The following is a 24,347-nucleotide window of genomic DNA, read 5'->3' as shown; positions in this document are numbered from 1 at the left end:
AGATCTGTGTGGGATAAGGAGAATAGATTTTATATATATATAAAATATATATATATATAATATGTATAAAGTTTTATACTAGGCTAGAGAGTGCCCTGAAAGCAGAGGTACTATACCCGCTCTCTCATTACTTTATTTTTTTTAATTAAAAAATTTTTTTATCTCATTACTTTATTAAATGTGTCTCTACCATCCATTATAGGGCAATGGATACACAGTGCTATATATATTTTATATGTATATGTATATATATAGATATATATTCAATACCTAATACATATATTTACCTAATGTATATATTTTAATATGCTAGTGCTTTTATGAATATCAGGATTCATCTCTGTTGTAGGAAAGGCAAAACAAACAAACCAACAGAACTTCTTGACCACTGAGAAAAAAGGAAATACCCAGAAGTAAATGAATTCTGTGCTTAGAACATATCTTTTTGCTGTAAATCTGAACTTATGACCTCATCCTTAGAAAAGTTAGAGCAATTTCTTTTCTTTTTACACTTTGGCAGAAACAAACAAAACAACCAGGATCTATTTTTTTAACTTCCTTTACTTTTCTAGGTTGAACTATACATCTAATACCTTCCTCTTGTATCATTAGACAATTTATTTTCACACTTGCATTTTTTCCCTTGAAAGCCCAGAGGAGGACTAGAATTTATCTGTGCTCATGCAGTCACACTCCATGACCTGGTTTGTTTAGACCAGTATAGATAAAATGTGGGTTCTTGACCCCTAGAGGCATTTAGTTTTACATAGCCCCAAATCTGGTCCCTAGCCAGAGCTACCGTCTACTGAAGTCAACCATCCCAAATACGGATGCTATAACCCACCAAGATCACCAAGCACAGAAACTCAGGAATATGACTTAGCACAAAGCCATCCACACACTGATAAAAGCAGTTCAAAATGTACCTCACACCTAACTTGGTTAAAAAAAAAAAAAAAAAAAGTGTCCCGTTCAGACATGAAGGACAATAAAAGTTATCAGTTATGTTAATCAGCACAGAAGCAGAACGTAGAATATGTGCTTTATGACTACTCTGGGGTCAAATTCTAGTTATGTACAAGAGGGCCAACGCCTCTTGATGGCCAGATATTCATTGTCATTGTCTTCCTGGTTTTCAGTAGAAGAAGACTAGGACTGGGCTTGTTAGGAAGTATAGGAAGGCACTTGTGGATATGATACCTATGATTCCACACCCAAATAGATATGAAATTCAGTTCTGGACCTTACCTTGCCACTGTGAAGGTTAATGATTGATAGAGCAGTAAAAGATATGATTCCAGTGTATCAGTATCTAGAGATCATAAATTAAATGCATTATTTTTAATCTCATTAATGCTAACTCTCTAAAGCAACAACTTAAATTCCATTTTTTATAAAATGCACAGATCTTGACTTGAGATGAGGATTTGAGCCAGTGGAGTAGAGGTAGAAGAAGTTAAGGAAATCTTAGGTTGCCTTATTGGCTATGGTATGTGACATGAGCCTAGAGGAACTACCCAGTGTTTTAGAAACACACTAAAATGCACTTAGGAATAGTGGTGGACACCTCCTTTGCAGAGAAAGGCTTAGCCACTCTGGCATTTAGAGGAAGTCTAAATTCCTCCCATGGAGGTGCAGAGTTGATAATTGAAGCAGACTTTAGTGATGATCACCTCCATATGGAGAATTGCCTTCTGATGCATCCTGTATGCTGAGGACCACTCCAAATCTTTTCCTATAATAAATATTCTGCATTATCTACAGGGGAGATTATTGTCACACCCTTGGTACATTCGTGATTGCTAAATAATGATTTAGTCAGGCTTTGTCAAGGGTGGGTCAAATTAATCAGAATTATATGAGAAAAGAATGAAGCTGAATTTGGAGATTTAAAGGGAAACAATCAGGAATAGAGCACCTTGAAAGGGCTGGTTTTTCTCCACCCAGTCTCCTCTAGGCTGTTTGAATTTCACAGGTGTTTAAGAACTAAAGTCACCTGGCCCTTGGTGAGTGTCTGATACTTCCTACTCACAAACTAGTCTTTTTTTTAAATAGTCCTTGTTTCTAAAACCAGCCATCCCCGAGGTACGGAACACAGAGAGAATGTTTGTAAGAAAACATTGAGAGAGGACAGCAAGGCGCTGAGTACTTTTTGTTTTGGGAGTTTTCTGTTGAATTTCCTCCCCTCACTGTACAAAGTCTTTATCACAGACTAGCTGTTTCATTTTTATTATCTCCTGGATCCATTGACCTTCTTAAGTTTTCACAAAACGAAAGAAAACGTTTAGTAAGTAAAGTTGAAGCAAAACCTAAAATTTTCTGTACACCTTCTGTACAATTTGGTGGGTGAGTGTTTCAATCAGATATGTATACTTCTAGCATCTCAACAGTCCATGATTGTCTTTAGAAGAATATTAATAAAACTGCTATTCACCACTGTGATCAAGATTTCTATCACCTTGCACAGTGATATGAAATTAGGGGTTATATCTATTGCCCATGGTTTTTGTCCCCTTTGCTTATTCATAATCCATGAGAATCTTAGAATATTTTGATGATCCATTACTTCCAAACTGCAGAAAAGCCTTTGAAAAAGAGTAACCAAGTCACTCTTTAAGCAATTGGAAACCAATGAAAATGCAAATTTCATCAACTTTCTCTATAAAATACATGCAGTTTTGCACACTGCTTAGAAATACTCTGGAGTCTTCAAAAATGACTTTTGGCTATTGGATCTCTTCCAATAAGTTCAATCTTTTTCTATTTGAATTTTGAATAAATGTGTCATTTCATCTATGGAGCTATTTTGTTATTCCCATTATCTCCTTGGAAAGTTTCGTGTCAGTGTAGTGTTTGCACTGTTGTCATTATCACGAATTTTTCTATGTGAAAGGTATTAAAGGGCTCTTTCCTCTGCCCATGAAGGTTAAACTCACTGGGCAAAATTCTCACCAAATGTTAACAGAGGAATTCCTGTGATTTCTGTGCTGTCTGCCAAAGCCTTAATGAATTCAGATATATATATATATATATATCATAAAGTTAGCAACTAAATCAGTAAATGGCTTCTTTGAAACTGTGTATTTTACCATGGTCCAGTTACTTAATGCTAAAGGGAAAGACGAAACTCTTCTTCGGTGGGAGTTGCTTTTAGGATCATTTAACATCATAGTTGCTTTCAAACACTGATTCATTGTTGATTTGGGTCAGGAGAATTTACCTTCCTCTCTCCTCTCCACAAGAGAAGTTACCAATTATATCTTATATCCTATTTTTCTTGTTGTTTCCCCTTCACTGGCAGAGGGACCATGTGACATTTCTAGGTTTGGTTTTTCTGTTTGTAGCATGAGTGTTTGTGTGATGTGTTACCTGTCTGTACATCAACAAGGTGTCTGTGCGCTGTTTGTGAGGCGACACGTGTCATGGAAAGGGTTGACAAGAAGGGTCTTGTGTAGACGATTCTTACAAGAAAGGTCCCGCTCTGTGTCCGTTCCGCTCTCGGAATCTGATGCTGTCCCGTGCATCTTTCTGATGGCCACGCTCCAGGGGCAACAGAGACAGCTGGGGGAGAACATCTGGAAGTCGGCAGAGCAGCTCGGAGAATGAACTCAAGTGGTCCGACCACCAAAGAGCCTGGAGCAGCACAGATTCTGACAGCTCCAACCGCAATCTCAAGCCTGCCATGACCAAGACGGCGAGTTTTGGGGGCATCACGGTGCTGACCAGGGGTGACAGCACATCCAGTAGCAGGAGTACCGGGAAGCTGTCCAAAGCAGGTAGTTAGTACTGAATGGGTTTATGTCCCGTGATAGTTTCCTCTGATTCCACCCAAGCTGTGCAGTGAGCGCTCTCCCTGACTTCCCTGAACTAAAGATAACGATGTGAATGATATTAATCACTGGGATAGCAAAAAAGTCAGAAGGTGCAATTGAAATAACAGTACTGCCTCTTGCGAGCTGTGTGCCTGGGTCCAATTGTTAACCTCTCTAATCTTCAATTTCCTTATCTATAAAATGTGGGTGGTAATAGACTGTTACTGTAACTCCCCTCAGTAGACTATTGTAAGTTTAAATTTGACCATTTATATAAAATCAGTTACCAAGGCACCTGCACAAGGTAGCTATTTAACCAAGGTTAGCTATTTTTAAAAATTCAATATTGTGATTTATTCCTTAAAGATAAGGAATAGGATAAGGAAAGAGAACCTCAGAAATTTTCAAGTTTCCAAGTAGCTAGGTGCATGCATCTTCTTTTTTCCCGTTTTTTTCTTGTAAGTGAATAGTGATCTTTTGACATAGGTAGTTGAAGTTTGCATTCATACTGGTGCGTTCATAGCCTGCATGTGCAGTGAGTGGGGGAGTCCAGGGCCCCAAGGGGGAATGCTGAATGGGCAACGCCAAGCGGAGGTTAAACACGGGCAGTCCTCCACTGTGAATACTTTCCCAACCAAGCTTCTCACTAACGCTGGGGAGCCTCTTTGTGAAACCTCGGCTCATTATGCTAATGGTTTAACATAATTATGTTGTTGACAAGTGCTTCCTAAGAAATTATCTTGTGTTTTCCTACATAGGCAGAAAATTAATAGCATTTAGTCTCAGCCACTACTTTATGTATATATCCTGCTTCTTGGAAAGATTCAGGTGGGCTCGCACTGCCTTCTGTCATTTTTATTCACCAATTGGTGAATTCTTGATTTCTTCCCCTAATTAATTGCTCTTATATCCCACTATTGCAGCAACTGAAGTCAAGAAAATCTACTGTGGTACACTTGAGTTCCTGTAAACTAAGAAAGGTTAAAGAGTTTTAAATCTCCTTCAAACGCAGAAACCAAGTACCTTAAATGGTGCACTTAAAAATTCCAGCACACCCAAAGAGCTCTTAAGATTTTTAAATTAATCGTCCTTCTCCACACACCAACCACCAATCATCTCCAAAGCAAAGCTCTTTGGAAACATTTAAAACACTTCAAGAATGCTAAAATGCCATGTTCTTTGAAGAATGATTAGAAATTGTAAGTGCTTCAGACATTTTTTTTTTTCTTTTCATCTAAGTGTCTCCATTTGAAAGCCTGTCAAGGTACAGGAATGGCAAGAAAAAAAATTAAAGGGGATCAAGATAGGATGTCAAAACAAACTTACAATCTCCCAAGGTGGTTTTATGAAGCAAAGCTGTCAATTTTGCTGTCATGGAGCTTCAGAACCACACAAGTTTCTGATTTTTTACTTTATTGTTCACAGTGGAATGGCAAACTTTTTTTGACCTTTTAGAAACTGTCTGGAGTTGTGACGTTTAAGTTATTCTTCTCCTCCTCTAATTACATAGGTTCTAGCTACAAATAGTTAATAATGAGACTCTTTCCAGGTGGGAAACATGTTTTGCTACATTTGGGGCAAAGCATATTAACTGAAGTCAGAATGCACAAGCACATCCTCTTGAGATCTGGGCTGTATTTCCCTTATTGTACCCCCTGCACTGAGCACAGCAGCGGTCACCTATCAGGGGTCCAGTGCAGGCCTGTGGAGACAGCTGATTTCATCACATCCTCATTGGGAAGAGGACTTGAATGGCGCTTGCACCGCGACCCCAGCTGTTTCTTGGTAGTGGCGATGGGATTGAGAGATAAGTGTGTGTGATATCTATTTCTTTCCACACTGGCCACGCCATGTTGGTTTTTTTGTTTGGTTGGTTGGGTTTTTTAATCTAATTTTTATTTTATATTGGGGTATAGTTGATTTACAATGTTGTGTTAGTTTCAGGTGTACAGCAAAGTGGCTCACTTATACATGTAACTGAATTCTTTTTCAGATTCTTTTCCCATATAGGTTATTACAGAGTGTTGAGTAGAGTTCCCTGTGCTATACAGTAGGTCCTTATTGATTATCGATTTTATATATATTAGTGTGTATCTGTTAATCCCAACCTCCTGATTTATCCCTCTCCACCCTTCCCTCTTTGGGAACCGTAAGTTTGTTTTCGAAGTCTGTGAGTCTGTTTCTGTTTTGTAAATAAGTTCACTTGTATTGTTTTTATAGACTCCACATATAAGTGATATCATATGGTATTTGTCTTTCTCTTTCTGACTTACTTCACTTAGTATGATCATCTCTAGGTCCATCCATGTTGCTGCAGATGGCATTATTTCAATCTTTTTATGGCTGAGTCATATTCCATTGTATATGTGTACCACATCGTCTTTATCCATTCATCTGTCGATGGACATTTAGGTTGCTTCCATGTCTTGGCTATTGTAAATAGTGCTGCCATGAACATGGGGTTGAGAAATAAGTGTGTGATATCTGTTTCTTTCCACACTGGCCACACCATGTTGTTTTACTACCATCCTTCCCTCTTGATGTCCAGAGCAGGGCTTCTCGACTTTAGCTGCATCAGACTCACAAGAAGAATTTGTTCAAGCACAGATGGCTTCTCTACAAACCAAGCTTGAGAAACAACTGCTCTGGAGAAGTAAGATAGCCTTCCCTTTTGTTTTCACCATTTTACATGGCCCGGCATCTTGTTTTCTGGAGACAAGGGTATCTTTGTTGTTGTTACCTTCCTGGTCTATGCCCTGGGGTATTTCTGGAGACAGTGCAAGATGCCTCATCTTTCCATCACTTCCTCTTCTCCATGTTTATTTTCATCACTACACTAATGCATCCTGGATATTCTTTTTCCCTCGTAATCTCAGAAGCTTTAGGTTATTCTACTGAACTCTGACACTTGGATCTGGAAACATTTTCTCAAACTCAGGAGAAAAAAAATACTCATGGTTCAGGGTCCCTGTAAAAGAAAAATTGCATCTGATGAGTTAAAGAGGCAGGGAAGACTTTACCCATAACTAATTCAATAGAGGTCAAGACTGTTGCAGTAGGGGAGAGAAACTAAACTCAACCCTGCTGAAACAAAGGCAGGAGAGTCTGGAAATGAGCTAGAGGGCCTTAAATAGGTGATTGGTCAATTTGATTAGAACACCTGTGTTTGCTAATTGGTGCTGAGACTTGCAGAGAAAGGCACCGTTTTTCTTGAGGACTTCACTTCAAAGGGATGGCTCCCAAGTCCTTAAGAAAGAAGACCTTCCCGGGTTGTAAAACTGATAAAAGGCTGGGAGAAGATTTGCATCTTAAGGGAGCAGAGATGCGCTAAGAAAAGGGAGGTAAAGGGCCTGTAATCAGGAAGAAACCTGTCTAAAGTGTAGTTAAGCCGAGGGGAACTTCAAGGGCATCATGCTCGCCTCTACGCATCATTTAGTCTGGTGGCTTATATTTTACGAAAGAAGACATTGAAGTCTAAAGAAGATGTCACTTCCTGAAGGAAATACAACTAGTTCTGGCAGAACTGGAACCAAAACTCGGGGTGCTCCCTCCCTGGGGCGTGAATGCTCATTCCCTCCTCCAAGGGAATCTGCCCCTGCCCTTTCCTTTCTGCCCCATCCCTTTCCTGGATTTCCATTTTGCTTTGCCTTATGATCTCTTTTCCAGTCTCTTCCCATTTTTCCCTTTTCCTGTGTCCCTCTTGAGGGTTCACCTGAGGCTTTCACCCAGCCACCCTGGTGTCTTCGGTCTACACCTCCCATCAGCTGCCCCTCAGGGTCCAGCTTGCAATTTCTGAGCATCCCATTGTGAGTAGCATTGAATTTCTGTGCAGTATCTCCTAGAACTTGGCATAGGCCTGGTCAGGGCCCTGGTCCTACCTGGTTCTTGCTGGAATGACTTGAGGGTAAACACATGACCTGCAGGCTTCAAGCTTGGTCCCTGAAGTTGCGTTGCCTGGGTTTGAACTCAGACTTCTCCACGCGCTAACTGCACTTGGGGAATCTACTTAACGTCTCTGAGGATCGGCTCTCATCTGCAAAATGAGGTTGCTATGAAAAGTAGATTAGATAACTCATATAGCGTGATTAACACTGTGTCACATAGACATACTGTTTAAATATTTGCCGTTGCTATCACTAAGTCCCTAAAAAAAGGAAGCACAAACCACTCTCAGCACCCAAAGTAGTAAAGTTCTCAAATATTAATTTTTTTTTAAAATCTGTGAACACTTCTAATCCTGTGCCTTTTATCACCATTGGTAGCAGCCATTTTTGATCAAGAATTTCAGTAATGCTGGCTACATGTCAAATACTGCTTTACCTGATTCTAGGTGATGGATGTTTAGAAGCTGGTCAGAGCTGGTTATACGCCAGCCAGGGTGCAGGGTGATTGCTGAGCCATCCCTCCAGGGAGGTCTGACTGCCTCCATCTTTGCAAGTGTTGAGAGTTTAAGCCAAATTTACTTTTCCTTCTTCCCTTCTTTTAACCTGTGGGATCAAATCATTTCCATTATCTTTACCTTGTCTCCTCATTATTCCTGTTGAAGCTGCTGCTTTTTCTCAGCCAGTAGAAGGAAATATTGTCAATCAGTGATGAATGGCCATCTTCCAAAACCCAAAATGAAGTCATCTTTTGGATTTTGTTGAGGCACATTAGTCTCTGTGTATCGATCTCCACCACCAGCACACACGCCCAGGATGGTGCTAGATCCCTTGTTAGCCCCAACTTTTTCTTACTGTCTAACCCCTCAGCCTGGATGTGGGCTGAGTCAGTTGTGTATGAGCTTCATCGTCTGGGGTCAGGAAGTGTTATTGTATTATTACTGTTCTTGCTGTTGTTGTTGACGCTGCTAAGTGTCAGACTTGGACTGTAGCATCAAATCATGGGCACAAGTCCACAAACCCACGCTACAGTTTGCACTGGGGCAGTGACTGCAGGATCAGACGTGTCAGCCATGTGGTCTCAAAACTACTCTTAGTATTTCCACATTTCCTTTTAAATCCTTCATTTTTCTGCCCATACATTATTCAGAACCCCATCAGCATTAGTTAGATGGAGCATCCTGAATTAATCTGAAACTTTATCATTCTGAATAATAAAGTCATGGAAAAAGCAGAGAAGATTCCCACCTGAGAACACTGGTGGCAGTCGGTGTTGGGTCATGGTTAAATCTAGATCAGTCTGCCTGGATCACATCCCAGCTCTGTCATTGTCTACCTGTATGAGTTGGCTTGAGTTAGCTGCCTTTTCTGTGCTTCCATTTCCCTATCTATCTAGGCAGTATAGTCCTTATAATTACCGTGTTTATCAGGTGCCCACACATACTAAATGCCCGTAAATATCACTCTCCTCCTTCTCAAAAATTACCGCACTCTCCAATGGCCCCTCTTCTCTGCAATCACATGTTGTATTCCTCTCATGTATTTAAGAACTTGAAAAAGAGTAGATACATGTATATGTATAACTGAATCACTTGCTGTACACCTGAAACTAACACAACGTTGTTAATCAACTATACTCCAATATAAAATAAAAAATTTTTAAATAAAAATAAAATAAAAAGGTCTTCAGTTTACCATGATTTAGAACTCCATACTCTCATTAAAGATGACAAATCACTTACTATTCCTTTAACCACTTATTAGTACTGGAATAAGTTAGGGCTGTAGAGTTGAAATTCATATGTTAGCCACACTTTTTATTATTAAAAATGCTGAGAATTTTAGAAGGAACATAACAAAAACAGATAGTAGAACTAAAAGCCATATCATTTCAAAGATAAACTTCATCACATGTTATTTTGTTACTTATATTCTTCCCAGTATCCACTGTACAGAATATTTTTCCTCTTTATGTTTTACAGAAAGATAATTTATAAGGCATTATACTAAACATCACTTTGAAAAAAATGGTTTAATAAAAGAATCTGTGTTCAGGAAAAAAAAAAAGGTCTTCAGTTTAAGGGCACATTTTAGAATCTTCTAAACAATCTTAACTATTCCTTATATGTGTTAACCTTTAATGACACAGAATAATGCATTTTTAATGACATAAATCAATAATGTGGGCTAATAGTTTTTAAAGTTTCTTATACTCCATTCTTGCAACCTATGATGTCACTCAATCCATCTGTTAGTTTGAATTCACAGATACAGAAATTTTGCTCAGTGCATTTTCTCTCTGAGGCTCTGGTTAATATTCAGATCCCAGAACAGCCACAGTCAAGGGTGCTGGAGCTGCTTGGCTCTGGTTGCAGTGAAGAGTGGCTGGTGCCTAATGGATGTGGGCTATAGCTTTTCTTGTCCACATTGGAGGGAAAGGGAGATGATTAGGGCTGGATTCCATCTTGGGAGCTTCTGCACACTGACCCAGTTACTTACATATTTGAGAAATCTACGGTCCACAAATCTCCCCATGATTCTACTCTTCTGTGTCATCTGAAGGATGCTCAGTCAATATCATGGTGGCCAAGCCCTCCTTGGTTCACCTCTTGGTCATATGAACAAGACTTCTATGAGTATGGGAGGTACGGTGCAGCTCTTAAGCATTTCTAATAGGAATGAGCGAGTTCTTCTACTCACATTTGAGGGAAGAGATCGTTTCTGACCATGACCCTTCAAAATGCAGCTTTATGGATGTTGGAGAACCAGTACTTTAGAACCATCTGCGTGACCACAGACGACTCCTTAAACTGCAGTCTCTTTAACCTCCATCCCAGTCATTTTACTGTCGTCACTCCAGCTGAGTGAGACATTTCCACGTCATTAGTTACTCAGGGAGATGGGAGTTTTCCGGCCCTAAGTTCCCAGCTTTATGGTACCATTTACCAATTCATCACCCTGGTGGCATGTGAGAAGCCAGAAAGAGAGAGCTCATTCTTAATCTCTCTTTTCCTAGGAATCTGACACATCTGAAAAATATGCAGCAAATATTTCAATAAAATGTGGGAGGGGCATTAGTTAATCTCATCCTGCAGCGCTCACCTCACATTCTTTAGCGATGGATTCTTTACACTAAGTAGTGGTTTCTCTCCTCTCCTCCATGTGGGATGATTTGCTGATTTGTGTCTCTCTGGTAGGTTCCGAGTCCTCCAGCAGTGCAGGCTCCTCAGGATCGCTGTCGCGCACCCACCCACCTCTCCAGAGCACACCGCTGGTCTCGGGCGTGGCAGCCACTTCTCCCGGCTGTGTGACCTACCCAGAGAATGGGATGGGAGGCCAGGTCGCTCACAGCAGCACCAGCTACATCCTCCTTCCACTCGAAGCTGCCACAGGCATCCCACCCGGAAGCATCCTTCTTAATCCACATACAGGTTCGTTCATTACCTCTGCTTTGGCTGAGACATGATATCAGAGGTTTATTCTTGTGTTTGAGCTTATAAATTTGCTAGCAAGTGTTCTGAAAATTCCTGGTGCGTGGACTGTTGTGTAGGGTCTTGATTTAGGAAGAGCAGATCTATAGAGAGCTGGAATCTGTATCTCTGTATCGCTATCAATATTGGTATGTAAATCGAAATACAGATACTTCCCAGAAATATCCACTTTCCTCTCTGTCCTCTCTTCCTTGAGCACGGTGTCTCTCATGTATTCCCAGGAGCTAAGATCAGAAACCATGGAGTGATGAATTGGGATGTACTAATTGAAAATTGTTGTTTCTCAGACTAAATCCATGGTTAGCTTGTTGTGTCAAAAGTATTTTTGCATCCAAGATATTTCAGGAACTTGAGATCTCGATCAGAGCACATAGCAGATTCTTCACTACAGAAATTGACTTCCCACCTTAGAACTCCATGCAACTCCCACTGGGAAATAAGGAACAGCAGTGGCAAGAGAATACAGAGGGCAAGTTCTTATGTATTTTAGGGATTTTAGGATTAGACTGGTTTTGGTGGGGTTTGGAAAATCGGTAACTTCATGACTATTGTTTCTTTCATGATGAATGGCCATTTTTTTTACTTTTTTTAAATTGAGGTAGAGTTTTACAATATTATATAAGTTACAGGTGTACAATATGGTGATTCACAATTTTTAAAGGTTATGCTCCATTTATAGTTATTGTAAAATACTGGCTATATTCCCCGTGTTGTACAGTATATCCTTGTGGTTTGTCTTATACCTAACAGTTTGTACATCTTACATTTTTTACTTTTTTAATTTCTCTTGTGGTCAGTTAACTTCCACACTAATTTCAGAGGACCCAGAGCATTGGGCAAATAGACTGATGAACACCTGCTTCGTGGGGGAAACTTCTCAACCAGGGGCAATTTTTCCACACCTTCAAGGCCATTTGGCAATATCTGCAGATATTTTGATTATCATGACCTAGGGAGGAGGGGCTGCTACTGGCATCTAAGAAGGTAGAGACCAGAGATGCTACTAAACATCTTACAATGCACAGAACAGCCCCTGACACAGGAAGATTATCCAGCCCAATATGTTAGTCGTGCCAGGGCTGGTAAACCCTGGGTTAGAAGGCTTGATTCGACAAGTCACTTCTCTAGAAACCTTTGAAAGAGATTGAAAAAAAAAATGAATTTTCTCAAAATATATCTGAGGTTTGGTTTAGATTACTTAAAAATGCAACGCTGGATGGGAATCTCATAAAAGTGATCTGGCTCAATCGTCTCACATGTCTAGTGCTACTAATAATTAGGAAATTCAGAGAAGCATGAGCATGACAGTAAAATAGTTACTTGAATAATTGCCACATGTTCATGAAAACATATGGCACATTCTTAAGGAATGGTGTTTGATTGAGACATTTTGAAAATGCCATAAGCTTGAGGGAAAAGGAGGCATAATCATTTTATTGAAAACCATTTGAAAGCTTTCAGATTAGATACTTCTAAGGAGAATATTAGATATCTGGATCAGTGTAAGCACTATAAAGGAAATGAAAAGAAAACCAGGATCATATTCATTACTCTGGGCACAGATCAAAGTATGATCTGACTCTGTCAGCTTTAATTCTTTCACTTCTAATTGAGATGGAAGGTTTGTAGACAAGAGTAGCCACTAGGCATAGTTTTGAGTGGTATGTTTTAACCAAAATTGCAGAGTATTTCGGGAAAGCTCAAAAGAGTATTTTTTTAGGGTACAGCGCAGGAATATGATTTGTAATGATAGCGTGGATGTGCGTGTGTATGTGTATATTATCATCTATAATCTTGTTTATAGAAAAGGAAAGAATGCGCTCTTGGTGCCAAGTCCCAATTACAAATTGGAATGAGTAATTTGGAGCTGTTATTAAAATGTATCCTTTGCAAAAGGATCCTAACTAAAGAAAAGGATCCGATAACACTGTTGAACAACAGAGTTTCCCTACACACATCTCTGATCTGACAAATGCTAGACATGAAACTTTCCCTCGACCAGGAGGAAGATGTACTATTCTGTTCTGCGATTGAGTGGTGGGATGTAAGGTGAATTGTGATGTTTCTTTTTTCCCAGAATGTGTTTATTTTTGTCAATTAAAAATATGCGTGGGGGGGACTTCCCTGGTGACGCAGTGGTTAAGAATCTGCCTGCCAATGCAGGGGACACGGGTTCGATCCCTGGTCCGGGAAGATCCCACATGCCGAGGAGCAACTAAGCCCGTGCACCAAAACTACAGAAAGCCGCGCACCTAGAGCCCATGCACCGCAGTAGGAGAAGCCACCACAATAAGAAGCCCGCGCACTGCAACGAAGAGTAGCCCCCACTCGCCGCAACTAGAGAAAGCCCGCAGGCAGCAACAAAGACCCAACGCAGCCCAAAATTAATTAATTAATTAATTTTTAAAAAATATGAACAGGAGTTCCCTGGTGGTCCAGTGGTTAGGACTTAGGGCTTTCACTGCCGTGGCTCCAGGTTCAATCCCTTGTCAGGGATCTAAGATCCTGCAAGTCATGTGGCATGACCAAAACACACACACACACACACACACACACACATATATATATATATATATATATGCCAGCACATATGAATGTACGTATACATCTATCACATATCATATATATGTGTGTATATGTGTATCTGTGGTGAGTCGTGTGCATGATTGTCTATCAGGCTATCTGATCACTTATTTGACTCTGCTATTGAAACTGGAAATTTGCCTCCTTTGGGCTGGAACTCATCTTTCTCTGGCATTGCTGTGTCCCCCTAGAATCCACACCTCTTACCTTTTCCTAAATACCCTCTGCCAAATATGTGGTAGGAACATTTTGGTATAAGCAACCCAGAGCATATGACTACTTTGCTTCTTATGTGAATTGCCCTTGGATCCATTTCCCTGTTACCAGCACATTCATGAGCTTGTGGGGAGGAACCATACTTGGTTATATTTTTGGCCTCCCTAGAGTGGATAACAAAGGTCCTCAACAATTACATATTTCTGAAACAATATCTACTATTCATCATATATGCTAATGGGGATAATAGAGCAGTTTTTCATCCAATGTCATATATTTGAGAATGTCCCTCATGTGTAAAACGATGATTGATAAAATATCTGTCTTAAGCAGTAATAAGACAAGCAATGATTTGAAATACTAAGGTGCCCTGCCAGTCATTTGTCTATTAAATGAAACAAAAATGAAACTTTCTTTGTCAGCACAATTGACCGGGCTCTTACTAGGAACTGAATATTTGGCAACTGAAACCAACCCACCCACATACATTCTTGTGGTTCCCCAGATACAACCAGGACTTTTTAGTCTGGCTTTAGACTCAGCTCCCATTTTGTCCATTTCTAACTCCGGGCCTGCGTTGGCTGTTGTTTCTCTGCTTTGCAGGCATCTGGATGAGGGAGTCAGAGGCTCTTTCTCAAAGTTATCCCTGGACCACATCTTCATCCTTGCCAGGCAAGCCTGGGTTTGTCTCTTGAGAATGATCTTCCTCCAGCCGTCTTGGACTCAGCCTCCTTTTGGAAATTTCTAGCTGCAAGCTCATCTTTGGCTATTTTCTTCCAACTCAGTGCTATCCAGAGATGTCAACAGGTGTTGGCATCCCTCAAGTCCTTGTTAGTGCCGTGTGTGTTGTTTTGCCATTTTGCTTTGCTTTCATCTGGCAGGAGTCCAGGAGCATGAGATGGAAGAACACGCCATCTGCAGGGACTTGACTTTGAGCCGCCTTTGAGGGCTGGTCTCTTTCAAATGCTCCTGATGGGCTTCCATAACACTATGCAGTTTTTGTTTTTCACAGGACTTCTAGAATCGATTTATCCAAACTGCTTCCACCTTTCGATTAAATGCACCATGAAGTTTTTGTGTGCTGTCTAGAAACGTATCTTTGCAAGACCTGAATCAGTCTTTGCCTATCCATAATCATCAGCTCCCTAATCATTTGATTGCTCACCTTCTAAGGACTAGGAAAGGAAAATATTTTTCCCATCATCCCCTCTCTTTCTTTTTAAATAATACCCTTCTGCCGGGTACATGGTAGCAGTGCTTTGGTATTGGAAACCAAGAGCATATGATTACTTTGCTTCTAGTGTGAACTGCCCTTGGATTCATTTCCTTATTACCAGCACATTGATAAGCTCTTTGTGAGGAGGAGTCCTACTTAGTTTCTCGTTTTTGTTTTGCATCCCTGGAATGGGTAACAGAGCTTTAGTCACCATGCAGGGGCTCAATCATTATATATTAGTAACATAATGTCTGCTGCACATTACACACATTGATGTGAATAGTGGAGACGTTTTTCACCTAAAGTTATGTATTTGAGAGCGACGGACGCTCTGCATTCAATCCTTTTCTCTGCCCTGGCTCAGCTCGCCACACTGGCTTACCTCTGTCACTACACTCTCTTTACCTGCTAACACCCATTCCAAGGCCTACTGGACACGCTTCTGCAGTTCTGACATGAAAACCTCTGCTAAGCGGAATAGTCCTAAAGCCAGTGAGTCTTTCTCTTTTGATTTTCAGCCACTGTCATTCATACTAATTGCCTGGATTCAGTCGTAATTGCATCTGGATTGGTAAACAAGGTAGAATACTGAGAAGCCACCATAGCCTGACTTGAAAACCAAAAGTCAGTCATCCCGGCCCTCTTAGAAAATTGTTTTTGGTCTCTTCCCTGGCATCCATCTGACTTCTTTCATTTTCCTCAGTTCTCTCCACCATTCCTTGGTGAGCATAAGAATCAACCTTTTATACTACCTTCTCTTTCTAAAAGAACCTGCCATCTCTCTCTACCCAAGTGAATTCTTAGTACTTTTCACATGCGGTTATTTAGAAATATTTCTTTCTTCTGGTCCACAGCACAATAATAATATTTTAAACAGAGGGTCTAAAATTTATCGAAAATGGCATCTGAATATTTTGCTGTTATATTTTCACCCTAAATATGGTCAGTTTTTTACACTTCCTTAATTCTCACTGGGGTAAATCAAAAGTCACGGACATAGTAAAGAGCCTTTTCTTTTTAGTTTTCCATCCGTGTGTGTGTGTGTGTGTGTGTGTGTGTGTGTGTGTGTGTGTGAGCTTAGAGTTAGGTTGACTTTGAAATGATTTTGTATGAAGTTGCTGTGATAATTTTTTTTAAATGTTAGGTACCTAAAATTTTCCTCTTCCCTATTAACATACAAAAAAGGAGGAGACAAGTAAGGATTAGAACCCCAAATGGGCTAATAGATTTTTGTAAATTGACCTGTTTTTTCATCCTTTTCCAAATTGCTGGGTTTTGCAGGGAAAAAAAAAATGGGTTGCAGATTTTAAATTCAGAAGAGTTATTTTCGAAAAAAGAACAATAATTTAAAACAATAAAATATAGCTAAAATTAAGTAACAGTGATAGGAAGACAAGTGCTTATGAAGAACATTTAAAAAAAAAAAACCCTCTAAATTTAGTCATTGTTCTCTGACTAAAATTCTGGCACATATGCTTTTCCATCACATCATGTTGTGATTGGTTATGAAACTGTTGTTAGAACTCCTGTGGTTCTGGCAGGTATGTTCATGAATATGCAGCATGTAAGGTTACTTGTTGCATACATACACACATACATATGTATATAAATATTTGGGAGGGTACTGAAAATTTGGGGAATGCTAAAGCTTTCATGTCAGCTCCTAACTGAGCTGAAATCAAGTCCACTGCTCTTCCGCTGTAAGCACTTTGCCCATCTTTTCCCCCATATTCTGATTCTTCTTTATCTACCAATCCTGGGGGGTGATTCCACCTTGAAATATGGCCCCCACCTCTCCTAACTTCTCATGTGTTGATGAATAATTTTCAGTTACGATTGGATTTTTTTCATGGTACCTCGTTGTACCATGTACTCATTAAGCAAACTTGGATAATTCACTTAAGTTGCGTAGTATGATGGGAGGTGAATGGACCAGGGCCATTTCCTGGATGTCTCACTTACTGCTTTGTGTATTTCTGAATAAATTGCTTGGGCCCTCCAAACTTTGATTGTCTTGTCTCTAAAGTGGAATGAGATTGCACACCTGTGGGGCTCTTGGAAGAGAAGACCATGGATGTAAGGTGCCTGTCACTGCGCCTTCCATGTTGGAAATCCATTTCTTCTCTCCCTTACCTCCTTTCTCTCTCTTTCATTTGCTGCCCTTTAATCACTTCCTTTCAGCTCCTTATTCCTGTAATTTTCCTGGCGGGCCTTCATTTCCTCTTCTGAAACATAGGGAGATGATACCTACCTTCCGCAGAGGCCCAGTGAGGTTCCAATGATACTGTTTTGTAAACCATAAAATACTCCTCAAATAGTAGGAACAATAACAGTGAACCAAGCCATTATTTCAAAAGGCAAAATAATGTATATTTGCTCTGCCATGACAAGATGATTCTGTGATGGGTTTATTATGCATCACCTTCAGAATCTCTATCCCCTCCCCTGTGTACTCCTGCTTGTGTCTATTTAGAGAAGCAAGTGAATGCATGTGGTATATCCTGGTTGTATATACATTTGTGGAGCTGGTAATGATTCTGAGTTGGTGACCAGCCCAGTGGAAGCAAAACAAATATATTGGTAAATAATGAGTAACTGAATGTCGCCAGAGCCGTATAAACAGAAAGCAGCCCTTATATCGCGGTGTAAGTTATCTCGCTGGTAGCTGTGAGGTGCAGGGCAGCAAGACACAGGACTTGGTGAAGGTTGCTTCTCCACAGGCCTTCTGCACTGGGTGCCACTGTACAGATGCACTTAGCTTTGGCAAATTGCCTTGAAGGTGATGGATTCATTTGCGGCTTCTTAAAATTGCTGTGGGCTTACGCTGTTACCTCGCTCAGCCTGATGGGTCATAAACAGTCAAGTCTTCACACTGGCAAAGGCTCCAGTGTCCTGGACTTCCCCTGCCCCTTTGCTTTAGGTTCCATTTTTGAGTATCTGTCAGAGTGGTTCTTTGTGCCAAAGGAGAGCTTGAGAAGTTTACCTTGACCAAGGTGTGATTCCACTGCAGGCCAGCCCTTCGTGAATCCCGATGGAACCCCCGCCATATACAACCCCCCGACCAGCCAGCAGCCCCTGCGAAGCGCGATGGTGGGGCAGCCCCAGCAGCAGCCCTCCCCGCGGCCCCAGCAGCAGGCCCAGCCACCCCAGACGCAAATGGCAGGCCCACTGGTCACTCAGGTAAGAGCTGGTGGGAAGGCAGGGAGGGGAAGTGCTCGGAGATGCAGACTGCACCAGCCTCAGCCGTGCGGTGCATCAGGAAGAGGCGATATTTTCCATGGGTGCCAGCCCCATCCACTCAACTCCATAATAAAACCTGGCAGCCTAGAGCCCTTGGTTGCAGGTTGACAGGACTTCAGCTGGATCCTTAAAGCTTAGGTAGAGATGAGGGCCCCGTCCAGTGACTCGCATGGTGAGGCATGGTACTTGGGAAAATGAATGACAAGTCTTGTCTTAGATCTAGATGCTGCTTTTATGTGTCAAGGAGTCTGTACTGTCTTGGGGACTGAACTCAAGCCCATCCAGGCCGTTGTGTCACCTTGCTCACCCATTCCTAATGCAGATCAGTGCCCCTGTCTGCAAAGAGTCAGTATTAAATGGGAAGAACAGAAGCCAGCTCATGCCAAGGTGGCCTGGCTGCTCATTTGTCCCTTGGAGAGACACAGGGCTGTCCTCCTTTTCTAGGGCAACACATGGAAATGTTCAGAAACCTGAAGTGTTCCAGGCAGGTTGCCAGGGTGAACCTCTTTTTTTTTTTGGCCACAGTGGGCGGCATGCAGGGATCTTGGCTCCTGGGCCTTCAGTGGAAGCGCAGAGTCTTAACCACTGGACGGCCAGGGAAGTCCCCTGAACCTCATTTTTTTGTTGTTTTTTCTTACTTTTTAGTACTTGGACTATATTTTTAGACCCAGGGATCTGACCACCAACAACAACATGAAAAGTATCACAATAACTTCTTTTTTTTTAATTGAATGAAAGATTCTTTAAATTTTATAGTGCTTTACAATTTTCAAAAGTTTCACACACACAGGACTTCATATCTGGGCAGCAAACCTCCCTCAAGGCTGGCTGGCGCTGGTCTGCCTGCTTTGGCTTCCTATTGGTGGCTGGTGCCCCTCTCTGGAGTGCACTGAACCAGGAGGACCTATGAGGGGGACGGTGGTGTGCGTCAGATGCGATTGCCTTCCGTTGGGATTTCAGCCCCCAGTACTGCCCTGTTACCTGACCAGCTTTTTCTTTCCTCCAGTCTGTCCAGGGGCTGCAGGCTTCCTCCCAGTCAGTGCAATACCCAGCTGTGTCTTTTCCTTCCCAGCATCTCCTGCCCGTGTCTCCGACGCCGCAGTTCCCCATGGTACTGTATCATGTGGGGATGACTTTTCACCTGGGAGAGCACATTCACTGGTCTTACTACTTTCTTGTGCAGGGCAGGCTGACGCTGGGTGGGTGCCCTGGGCTGACTGTAAGGGGGGAGGTGGTGTGTGAATGTCTCATTCTCCAAAATAATGCTTTCCTTTCTGTCATCTGTCCCATGTTTAGTGCCTCTGCAGTGGTACCCTTTTAAGAGTTTGCGAGCTAAGCGGGAATTGAATGTCCTCAGAGTTACATGTCAGGAACAGAGAGACACGTGAACTTGGTGTGAGGGTTGGGAAGTATCTTAAAAGTCAATATCCAGATGGTAACCGACATCACCCTGTGCTCCTGATACAGGTGTTCCCCTAGAATCCCAGTCCTCCAATGGCCTCTCATTTCTCCTCAGTGTACTAGGTCCTTTTGGGCAACAAGAGTGAGCATTGTCCCTGAACATCAGGCCAGGCCAGTGACTAAATACTCCTTAACATGCAAATGAAACTCCACTGATGACACCAGTTCTGGCTCGAATTTTGTGGCAGCCATGGGCAACACAAGTCCTTCTGCGTCCTCCAGAAGGCAGAGCCTGTGGTTACTGCTGGTAGACCAGATGACCCTCCAGGACAGAGCCCCAAATCCTTCTTGTCTCAGTGCCATCCTGAGGATCCCAAGCCCTCAGTGAAAAAAATAATAATTTGTTTCCACTGAAAGAGGGAGATACGGGTCAAACTTTTTGCCATCTCTAATCCTCAAGATGATTAAAATCTGTCTTCTCTTGTTATGTTCTCCTGGTGTTATGGACAGAGAATTCCTTTCGTTTATTTTTTCCAAATTGTTCTCCCTCCGTCTCCCAAAAGGACAAGCCTGTGTCCTGTGTCTGCCACTCCCATTCCTCAGCCACTCTTGCTGACGCCCTGGTTTCTCTCCATGGCTTGCAGAGAGAGGATGTGACCACGCAGTTTGGCCAGATGAACCTGAGCCGGCAGTCCTCGGGGGAGACTCCTGAGCCCCCAGCCGGCCCTGTCTACACACCGTCCCTCCTGCCGCAGCCCACCCAGCAGCCAAGCTACGTCATCGCCTCCACAGGCCAGCAGCTCCCAACGGGGGGCTTCTCGGGCTCTGGCCCTCCCCTCTCCCAGCAAGTCCTCCAGCCCCCTCCCTCGCCCCAGGGATTTGTGCAGCAGCCTCCACCCACACAGGTAAGTGTGCTTTTTCTCACACCTGTGACCCAGCGCTGGTTGCTGGTGCATCTTGGCCTCTGTTTCCATGTAGCACATCACCGGCTCAACTCATCTCGCTCTTCTGGTCCATACTGATATTCCCAGCCTACAGGACCCAGCCTGTTGCATTCATCAGTTGTGTGAAGTCCTGGGGGCTCAGAAAGTGAGTTTAATGACGCAGACCCATGTCCCTGGTACCAGGGGAAGTGGCCCATTTTCCAGGCTGCTGGTGCAGAGGCCATGGGAGAGCATTGCCCTCCAGCAGGATGTCAGCTCGCTGGGGTGATTGCCCAGGGAGGGAAAGCCTCGGGGAAGGAAGGGGAAGGCCAGCTCCTGGGGGACTTCCATCTCTCTTGCTGCTGCTCTGGAAACGTGTTGTTTCCTTTCTTATCCATTCATAAGCATTTTCTGGAGCTTTTCTGGGGCTCCTCTCTGAATAGAAAGGAGGAAGCTAAGCCCCATCCACTGTCCTCTCCACTCCCCTGGGGAGCGGGGCTCCTGCACACGCTCACAGGTAGCCATTAATCATATTTAATTGACTTGAGCATGTAAGACACCACAGATCACTGATTTTTACTGTCTTCTCAAAGACTGATGATGTGTTACTCTTCACCACCAAACATCTCTGGGGCTCTCCTGGGTATCCCTTGCAGAATATTGCAAGTGATTACTGTCAAGATGTAAAATGCACAGAAGCGTTTTCTGGTCCATTTTCAAGGCACGCATATCCCAAGCAAATTCCATCCTAATTATGAAATATTGCATTGGATGAGCTGCTTAAAGTACAGTGTCACCTTCGTATCATTTGTGGTGTGGCACTGCCTTAACATCTTAAATAAATTATTTTCTTTTCCAGCCATGCAAAATCCTCCACCATGAAATGATTTTCACCCAGTTGTTCATTTTATTTTGAGTGATAATTAATAGTCCATCTTTAGTTGCCTTCTCTGTAATGTAGTAGCGTTGCTGGTAGGGTTTAAGGAGATGTTAAAAATAATTTTAAGTTACAGGAGAAAGGACCTCATTGATATATTAATTATTTTACTAATAAATTAAATATTTAATTATCAGGGAAAAATAGTTTTAACTCTTTTAGCCTAAATAGCATCTAAGTGTCACCCTTTTCTGATGTCAAAGAGAAGAGTTGCCAGAATATTTAATTGAAGACTTTTTTTAAAAAATGCCCTTCCTTGATTGAAGGAATTTCGATAATTAGTGCACTACAAGAGCAAAGACAACTCAGAGCTTTGGTGTGTCTGCAACAGAGATGCTTTCATTCCCTCTCCAACAGATTTAAAAATAGAAAGAGGGAGGGAAGAAAAAAAAAGGAAAACACATGCTCATGAGCAGTCTGGACATCTGTGAACTTCTTTGTAAAAGAACCACAGATAAAGGTATAGGATATAACCCACAGTGATTGTCAATTTAGTAAACATTTTAAAACTCAGTTACTCAATTATGTATAGTGTTGAAAACAACACTTGAGATACAGTCCATGGGCATATATGGAAATAACATTATGTTTATGCAGAAAATGACCTATTTAATAACCTTAAAGGTCAGTTTTGTCTGATTTGGGTGAATGCTTTCTGAACGCCCACTGGAAGGGTGAAGCAAAAATGCATGGACAAGGCAAAGAGGGAAAATAAAACAGCCATAAAATACACAGTTCTCAAACAGGTGGCTCCTAATGTTATTCTAAGCAGATAATCCTTGCAGGCTGTGTACTGGCACACCTCTGCTTACACTTTAAAGAAGCTGATAGAGGAAAAGGCAGAGGCCTGTAAATAAAAAAGTAATCGATTAATAAGAAAACAGGGCTTCCCTGGTGGTGCAGTGGTTAAGAATCCACCTGCCAATGCAGGGGACACGGGTTCGAGCCCTGGTCCGAGAAGATCCCACATGCCGCGGAGCAAATAAGCCTGGGCACCGCAACTACTGAGCCTGCGCTCTAGAGCCTGTGAGCCACAACTACTGAAGCCCGCACGCCCAGAGCCCGTGCTCAACAAGAGAAGCCACCGCAATGAGAAGCCCACGCACCACAAGGAAGAGTAGCCCCCGCTCGCCGCAACTAGAGAAAGCCCACGTGCAGCAACGAAGACCTATCACAGCCAAAAATAAATAAATAAATAAATTTCTAAAAAATAAGAAAACAGCCTTAATATAAATGACCCGAGGCAGGCAAGGAAGTCTTTCCAGGTCAGGAGACATTTGATTCGAATCTTATTGGAAGTAATTAGAGTATTTTCAGTCATTCTTAGTGATTAGAAAATGACGAAGGTGACATGAACAATATTTTTAACATATGTCCCTTTTAAAACTGAACATCCATTTTTTGGGATACCAGCTATGTGCCAGTCACTCTGAAAAGTGCTTTGCTGGGCCTCCCCATATTTCATAATTTCATCCTCTGATTCTTTTAGGCTGGAGATCAGCAGATTTCATGACCTACCTGTGTTTCCATTAGCAAAACAGTTCAAGTTAATGATCATATTTAAAACTACCGTAAAAATGTGTTGTTGTTGTAGGTGACTGTTTCATTCACTCTTGTTTCATTTAAAAAGCACAAAATTCAGCACTTTAAGACAGTCACCATTGTATTGCTCACAGCCAGGTCGGCAATTTGAGCAGGACTTGGCAGCGATGGCTCGCCTCTGCACCACATGTGGCTTGACTGGGCCTGGAAGATCCCAGGTGGCCTGACTTACATGCTGCAGTGTTGGGGTCTTGGCTGGGCTGCCTCTGTTCTCCACATGGCCTCTTTCTCCAGCTGGGTAGCCTGGACTTCTCCTGGTGGCTGGGTTCTCTCCTGAAAGAGTGGAAGCTGCAAGTCTTCTTAAGGATCAGGCTTCCAAGTCTCAGAAGTCATCATTTCTGTCTCATGGCATTGGTCAAAGCAAGACAGAGCCAGCTCAGATTCATGGCTTCGGGAGTAGATTTCACCTTTTCATGGGAGGAGTAATGCACACACACACACGTAGGCATGGTGGCCGTCTTTGCAATCTACTACTGTACTCACATTATGTCATAAGATGACAATAGTTTACATTTCAAAATGTTACTCCATTTACAGCTCTCATTTCCTGCCATTGTTCCCTTTCTTCCACAGATGCCTGTATATTATTATCCATCTGGTCAGTACCCTACCTCAACCACGCAGCAGTACCGGCCCATGGCCTCTGTTCAGTTCAGTGCTCCGAGGAGCCAGCAGATGCCACAGACAGCACAGCAAGCAGGTACTTGGAATCCGTTTCCCATTTTCTCCTCCAACCCAGTTATTTTGCACATAAATCTCTCAGCTGTCCTCTTTGGATGCGTATCCAAGCTTGGCAATTTAAATCAGCTCATTTCCCTTCCCCAGAGAAGATAAAGGAGCATTTGATTAACTCCATGTGGAGAAGTGACAGGTCCAAGGAGGAGAAGCTCATGTCCCGCCAGCATCCCTAGCTTCTCCAGCATCCCTAGCATGCATGCGAAACGCGGTCTCCGTAAATGACTTGAGGATCCTCTTAGTTTCTCTGAAAGCAGAGAGCCAGCTGCATCCCTATCTTCCTGGTTCATACTTCTTTCCCCCTTTTCAA

The 24,347-nt window shown here is 42.2% G+C and overlaps 2 protein-coding genes across 32 annotated transcripts in view; one reads left to right on the top strand and one right to left on the bottom strand.

Annotated features, from left to right (window-relative positions):
• The window catches only part of LOC309608524 (uncharacterized protein), a 191,459-nt gene that overhangs the window by 8,488 nt on the left and 158,624 nt on the right, over positions 1-24,347 (bottom strand). The gene's annotated exons all lie outside the window — the stretch shown is intronic.
• Positions 1-24,347, top strand: part of ARPP21 (cAMP regulated phosphoprotein 21) — a 166,458-nt gene that overhangs the window by 88,865 nt on the left and 53,246 nt on the right. For 11 of the 31 annotated variants that reach the window (XM_082348433.1, XM_082348451.1, XM_082348450.1 and 8 more), the window contains 7 exons: positions 3,547-3,779; positions 10,891-11,124; positions 18,210-18,379; positions 19,446-19,550; positions 20,485-20,745; positions 20,819-20,929; positions 23,876-24,002. In XM_082348433.1, coding sequence (XP_082204559.1) covers positions 3,547-3,779; positions 10,891-11,124; positions 18,210-18,379; positions 19,446-19,550; positions 20,485-20,745; positions 20,819-20,929; positions 23,876-24,002 — 1,241 coding nt within the window. Of the gene's footprint in view, positions 1-3,546; positions 3,780-10,890; positions 11,125-18,209; positions 18,380-19,445; positions 19,551-20,484; positions 20,746-20,818; positions 20,930-23,875; positions 24,003-24,347 lie in introns of those variants that run through there. The other 20 variants (XM_082348436.1, XM_082348431.1, XM_082348429.1 and 17 more) reach the window with 9 other exon arrangements.

Source organism: Balaenoptera borealis (genome assembly GCF_965194805.1).
Source record: "Balaenoptera borealis genome assembly, chromosome: 12".
Taxonomy (NCBI): Eukaryota; Metazoa; Chordata; class Mammalia; order Artiodactyla; family Balaenopteridae; genus Balaenoptera; species Balaenoptera borealis.
The sequence above is the reverse complement of the archived record's forward strand: the minus strand, read 5'-3'. Positions and strand labels throughout refer to the sequence as shown.